Raw genomic sequence first — 7038 nt, 5'->3', positions numbered from 1 at the left:
CCTTTGTAGACCAGGCTGGCCTCGAACTCACAGAGATCCGCCTGCCTCTGCCTCCCGAGTGCTGGGATTAAAGGCGTGCGCCACCACTGCCCGGCCTTTTACCACATTTTAATTGGTCGAAATGTGTTTCATGATTATTTGTCAACACTTTATGCAAAGATACATATTTTCAAATCAGACAGAGACATACTGCTTGCACCTGGGAGCAAACGCATGCTTCTTTCACAGTAGGTTAGGTTACTTAGAATAACATCAGTGGCATTTTTGGTCAGATGAGTGTTTTGTTTTGTTTTGTTTTGTTTTAAGATTTTTTAATATTTATTTATTTATTATGTATACAATTTTCTGTCTGTGTGTATGCCTGAAGGCCAGAAGAGGGCGCCAGACCTCTTTACAGATGGTTGTGAGCCACCATGTGGTTGCTGGGAATTGAACTCGGGTCCTTTGGAAGAGCAGGCAATGCTCTTAACCACTGAGCCATCTCTCCAGCCCCCAGATGAGTGTTTTTATCCATGAATAATTGCTGGAAACAAATTCAGCTGCCCTAACAAACAGAGATCTGTGGTTCTTAGTAAATATGGCTCTCTGTAGCAGTCTCCCAAGAGGAGCCTCAAGCACCAGCATTCATCTAGAGATCTCCAGCCCTAAAGTGACTTAAACCTCTGACTATGGGTTGAGCATCCCTAATGTAAACATCTGAAACCCAAAATGCAGAATGTACTAATGCATACGACACCACAAAGCTTCATTTCATGGGGAAATGCCGACGAATACTGTAGTAACTACCTTCAGGTCACATGTATGAGAGTATACATGAAAAATGAGTTTCACGTTTAGACTTGGCTCTATCCCCAAGATCTATCATTATGTATATGCTAATACTCCAAAGAGCTAAAAACATCTAAAAAATCCTTCTGTTTCCAAATGTTAAGGGGTTCGTTCCCTGCATTACAGGAAAATACTTTTGCCCTTAACATTGAGGAGCTCAATTCATGGGGTTAAAGAGATGGCTCAGCGGGTAAAGGCGCTTACTTACCACCAAGCCTAACCACCCAGGTTTGATCCTTGGAATCCACATGGTGGAAGGAGAAAAGGGACTCCCAGAAGTTGCTGTCTACCTCCACACAGGTGCCATGTGTCACCCTTCAAAAAATATGTGTAATTAAAAATATCTTTTTTTTAAATTAAGATGATGGGCCAGAAAGATGTAAGGGTACCTGTTGCCACCAAGCCTGACTACCTGAGTGCAATCCCTAAGTCCCACACGGTGGAAGGAGAGGATCAACTACTGAAAAGTCTATGATCTCTACACACATGTGCACTGGCATACACACACACACACACACACACACACACACACACACACACTTGTACACTCAAAATCAAAAAAGTGTGCCAGGAGATGGTGGTATGTGCCTTTACCCCAGCAGTGGGGAAGCAGAGACAGGCAGATCTTGGTGAGTTCAAGGCCAGCCTGGTCTTCAAACTAAGTCCCATGACAGCCAGAGCTACACCACAAAACCCTGTCTCAAAACAACAACAACAACAAAAAAAGTGAAAGTGGGGAGTGGGGTGCATGTTTCAGTGATGCCGCCAAGCCTAACAACCTCAGTTTGATATCTGATTTCCATACATGTGCATAAGTGCACGTATACACCAAATAAATGTAATAATTTTTTAATGTAAGAAAACTTAATTCTATGATGAAATACAGAAGTATAGATTATATTCTGAAGCTCAATAGCCTCTGACCCTCCTATAAATTTGATCAGTGATATTAGCCCAAGGCTAGGTCAGTAGTTGTCAGCATTTACACATGGAGATTCTAGAGTCGCCGGATGTATTAGCTTACAGGCTGAGGAGTTGCCTTATCCCTGATCCCTACCATTACCCACAGCACCAGGCCTCATGCCACAGGTGCAGGTTTGCAGCTCCTCCCCTTGCATCTCTGTCAACGGAGTGCGTTCTTAATGCAGATCACTGAGCCCTTCCAGATGACGTAGTGATGGCTTCAGAATGAGGAGGCCTTCCTGGTCCCTGGTTAACACATCCCCAGTTAAGACTTTGTATGTGGATCCTGTGAGCCTCCAGGTGGTGACCTACACTCGAGAGAGGGCATACAGTGTCCTAAAATAGCAGAACCTGGAACAGAGGAGGGATTGGCACTGTCAAGTGGGGGATCAAGGAGGCTTCTTGAAATGAGAACATGAAAACTATGGTTTCTCAAACACCAGAGGACTTAACAATTTTTTGACTTTTTAAGACCAGATCTCTCACCAGGCGGTGGTGGTACATGCGTTTAATCCCAGCACTCAGGAGGCAGAGGCAGGCGGATCTCTATGAGTCTACAAGAACTAGTTCAAGGACAGGCTCCAAAGCTACAGAGAAACCCTGTCTCAAAAAAACCCCCAGAAAAGAGAGAGACCAGATCTCTCTATGTATCCTTGAGTGGTCTGGAATATGCACTATTTAGATCAGGCTGGCCTCAAACTCAGAGAGATTTGCCTGCCTCTGGAGTGTTGGGATTAAAGGTGTGCTCTACCACACTTCCGACCCTCTTTTTTTTTAATTTATTATATAAATGTTGGCCTGCACGTGCATGCGTGTATGAGAGTGTGTGTGTGAACTACCTGTGTGCCTGGCACTTGTGGAGGCCAGGAAGGGTGTCAGATCCTCTGGAAGTGAGATTACAGATATTCCTGAGTCCCATAGGTGCTGGGAACCACTCTCAGGTCCTCTGCAACAGCAGCAAGCTCTATTAACCACTGAGCTGTCTTTCCAGTCTCCATTTTCGTAGTCTTGACATTTGCAGCCTGATAGTTTGTTGTGTTGTCGTCTTGTACATTGTGGGTGCAGTGTCCCTGACTAGATGCAGTGAGACAGACAGGGAGGTCTCCATCCTGTAATGAGGGGAGAATGGGGGTGTTCAGGGGAGCCCTGGGGAGCTGAAGATAACGCTGGTAGAGCACTTGCCTGTGAAGCACAAGGTCCTGACTTCCATCTGCTGGCGGGGGTCAGGCAGTGGGGAGGAGAGCAGTGTGGGGGAGTCTAGGTGTGATGGTTCATGCCAGAAAGAAAAACAAAACAAAAAAGCCAAGGAGGAAATGAGATGACCACTGACCACAGTGGAAATGACCATGATCCAAGTTCCAAGTTGAGAGATCACCAGTGAGGGACAGTTGAGGAGCACTCCAGGCTATGGGAGCAAAGGAAGGGAGGAACCTACAAGCTGTATGGGGATGAGGATGGGGCAAGGGAAGGCCCACCAAGATCTCAGGGTCCTGCAGGCCCTGCTGGGCACTGGGATCCCACCCAGACCTGTTAGTCCCTTCTTTTCCTTCCCCAGCTTTGAGACTTGCGACCTCAGTGCTGTGCTGTGGCTCGGTCTCAAGCCTCTCCTTACCTCTGTCCACAGTGCCTCAACCTGGTCTTCCTACTGGCTGATGTTTGTTTGAGCTTTCTGCCCAGCATATACCTCATCTTCGTCATCATTCTGTATGAAGGGTTCCTGGGTGGGGCTGCCTACGTGAACACCTTCCACAACATTGCTCTAGAGGTCTGTGCTGGCTGGGTAAGGGCTTTGGGTGGCCTCCAGATTCTTGTGGGTGGAAGCCTAACGCCTTGTTCTTTGCTCTCCTAGACCAGTGACAAGCATCGAGAGTTTGCCATGGAGGCTGCCTGTATCTCTGACACCTTGGGAATCTCCATGTCAGGGGTCCTGGCCTTGCCTCTGCATGACTTTCTCTGCCATCTCCCTTGACATGGGTTGTTCGGGACTCACTGACCTGCAGACAGATGAGACACACTTGTGAGCTCTGCTCTAGCCCTTCCTAGCAGGCTGGGGAGTGGGAAGAGCCACAGTCCTGCCCCTCTTCAGCAAGGAACCCCCATTGTTTCCCACCCCTGAGCTGGTCTCTGGGAGTTTTCCCTCAGCCTCATGCCCTTCTAATAAATGCTTATTTTATCAGTTTACCTTTTGTGCCGTGTAACAAGCCTTCTGTCGGACTATCTTTGTATCGCCCCATCCCCAAATAATGACATGGAGACTTATTATTAGTTATGAAAACTTGGCCTTAGCTTAGGCTTGTTCCCAACTAGCTCTTATAGCTCAGTTGACCTGCTTCTACTAATCTACCTTCTATCATGTGGCTTGGACCCTCTGTACTGCATGTCCAGTTTGTTGTGTGTTTTCCTGGTGTCTCTGCCTTTCTTCTTCCCAGCATGCTCTTTCCCCTGAAATCCTGCCTATTCTCACCTACTTATTGGCCGTTCAGCTCTTTATTCAGCCAATCACAGTGACACATCTTCACAGTGTCCACAAATATTCACAACACCTCCCTCCTTTTGTCTAAGTGAAAGGGAAGGTTTTAACTCTAACACAGTAAAACCATATAAAATAAGAACAGTTATCTGGTCAGAATTACATTCACATGTCCAGTCCATTTGTATTTGGCATATTTAAAGAAATTACTTCACAATTTATCCTATCTTGGTGAGTCTAGAGTTTTATTCCTAAACCATTTTCTATCATAACTTGTATTGCTAACTGAAAAATATCTTTTTAAACTTAAAAACATTTTCTTAGACAAACCACTTAAGCTTTTATGTCTCTCAGCCCTACGCACTCTACATCTCTTTTGTGAGTTTCTTTTTAGAATTTGGTAACAAGGAAAACTGGTGTTGGCAGCTGTCTCCAGCCTATAGGCAATGACTAGGAGCCGTGTCTCTCTGTGCACTCCAAGCACTGGCCTGCCTGAGAGACTGCAAGATTAGGAATCTACATCCAGCTCTTTGTCCAGAACTTTTCTTAGCTTTCTCAGACCCTATGTTTGGCTATTCAAGTCTCCTCTATATGTAGTTGGATTTTGGGGGAGGGGGGGTGGCTGCCAGCTCATTAATAATGACACAGAGACTTACTAATTATAAAAGCACAGCCTTAGCTTAGGCTTGTCCCTCTAGCTCTTACAACTTAAATTAACCCTTTCATATGAATCTACACTGTCACATGACATTACCTCTCTTCCATCTTGCACCTCCTGTTTCCTCTCTGTGTCTCCTGGCATTTTCCCCATATGTAGATTCCTGTTCTCCTTCCTCTCTCTGCCCACAAGTCCTACCTATACCTCCTGCCTAGGTGTCAGCCATGTGGCTTTTTATTACACCGATAACAGCAATACATTTTCACACAGCACACAAAAAGGCCTGAGGCTTCCCCTTTGCCTGCCTGGCTGTGTGCATTGGTCTGTGGGTTTGTGTGCTTACCTCTCTGATCCGAGTGCTAGTCTATGTGTATGCATATGCCTTTGCAGCTTCCAGGACTAAATCACTTTTCCATTGCTGTGAAGAAAACACGCATGGCCAAGGCAACTTGCAGAAGAAAGAGTTTACTTAGAGCTTACCATCATAAGTCCATGACCATCAGGCAGGGAGTGTGGCAGCAGGCAGGCATGAACGGCACTGGAGCAGGAGCTCAGAGATTATGGAACAAAGAGGCAGATGGAGAGAGACAGGGACAGAAACTGGGAAAAGTACGGGCTTTGCAAACTCAAAGCCTGTATCCAGAGATACACCTCCTCTAACAAGGCCACACCTATCTCTAGTCTTTCTTTTTTTAAGACAGTGTTTCTCTTTGTAACCCTGACTGTCCCGGAACTTGCTCTATAATCCAGGTTAGCCCTAAACTCTGAAACCCTCTGGCCTCTGCCTCTGGAGTGCTGCAGTTAAAGGCTTGGTTTGCCAAGCCTGACAAGACCACAACTCTAAATCCTTCACATGTGTGTGACTTCCTGTAACAAACAAACAACAAAAAAAGATTTAATGTCTAACATCTTTACCAGTAGTGTAAATACAAATCAAAATCAGAGTGAGAATAGCTATAACAAGACAAAATCAAAACTAGCCAAACACACACACACAAACACACACACACACACACACACACACACACACAGAATAGCAAGTACTGGGGAGGGTGTAGTGAGTATACACTACTGGTAAAGGAGTTAGCAATTCTCCTTGATATTATCCAATGTAAGTGTTTATAACAGCATTGTTCATACTAAAAAAACCCTGAAATCCAAATGTCCATTAATTACAGATGGATGAATATAGCTGCATAGCCTTGCAATGAAATAATATTCAGCCATAAAAAGAATGACGTATTGAGAAGGAAGTAGGCTTGCAGCTTGGAGGGCTATGAGTGATTGAGCAGAGAGAGGATAGAAAACAAATGTTACAGATGCCCAGCAGACTGGTGCGGGCATAATCCCAGCAGTCAGGAGACTGGAGCAGGGGGACTGGGCATACAGGCCAGCCTGGGCTACACAGTAAAACCCTATCAGCAAATAAGTCTTCCTTCCTTGTTCTCAATCCCCAGAATTCCGCTATGAAGTCCAGGCTGGCTTACACTTGAGATCCTTCAGTTTCCTGAAGGTTTGGAATTTAGGTGTATGCTGCCATGCCTGGCTCAGAATTTCTTTCAATTCACTTTTTTTTTTTTAACAAAAAGAAAAGGGTGGTTTTGTTTTCAACTTTTTTGTTTTGTTTTCTGAGTGTTTTGCCTGCATGTATGTATGTGTACTATGTATGTACCTGGTGCCCAGGAAGGCCAGAGATGACATTACATTTCCTAGAACTAGAGTTATGGATGATTGGGAACCACCATGTGGATGACAGAAACTGAAGCTGGGTCCTTTGCAAGAACAACAAGTTCTATTAACCATTCAGCCATCTCTCTGGCCACCTAGTTTTGTTTTTGAGACAGGGACAGTGTAGCCCAAGCTGGCTTCAAACCTGAGTTCTTTCATGCCCAGCCAGGATTTCTTCTGAAGGTGATAAATGTGATCTCAGATTGTGGACACACAGGTATCTGTCTGGACACACTCAAGGTATCTGCATGGACACACTCACAGGCTTCTATATGGACACACAGGCTTCTGTGTGAACACACTCACAGGCTTCTGTGTGGACACACTCACAGGCTTCTGTGTGGACACACTCACAGGCATCTGTGTGGACACACTCACAGGCATCTGTGTG

The 7038-nt window shown here is 45.4% G+C and overlaps 1 protein-coding gene across 3 annotated transcripts in view; it reads left to right on the top strand.

The window, feature by feature from the left end:
• The window catches only part of Cln3 (CLN3, battenin), a 16302-nt gene extending 12336 nt beyond the window's left edge, over window positions 1–3966 (top strand). For all 3 annotated transcript variants that reach the window (XM_005351228.3, XM_013347812.2, XM_026781723.1), the window contains 2 exons: window positions 3416–3556; window positions 3641–3966. In XM_005351228.3, coding sequence (XP_005351285.1) covers window positions 3416–3556; window positions 3641–3760 — 261 coding nt within the window. In that variant the 3' untranslated portion in view covers window positions 3761–3966. The remainder of the gene's footprint in view (window positions 1–3415; window positions 3557–3640) is intronic.
• Window positions 3967–7038: the final 3072 nt, after the last annotated feature.

The sequence above is a fragment of the Microtus ochrogaster genome, chromosome 8 (genome assembly GCF_000317375.1).
Source record: "Microtus ochrogaster isolate Prairie Vole_2 chromosome 8, MicOch1.0, whole genome shotgun sequence".
Lineage (NCBI taxonomy): Eukaryota > Metazoa > Chordata > Mammalia > Rodentia > Cricetidae > Microtus > Microtus ochrogaster.
This window is presented reverse-complemented; position numbering and strand designations above follow the sequence as displayed.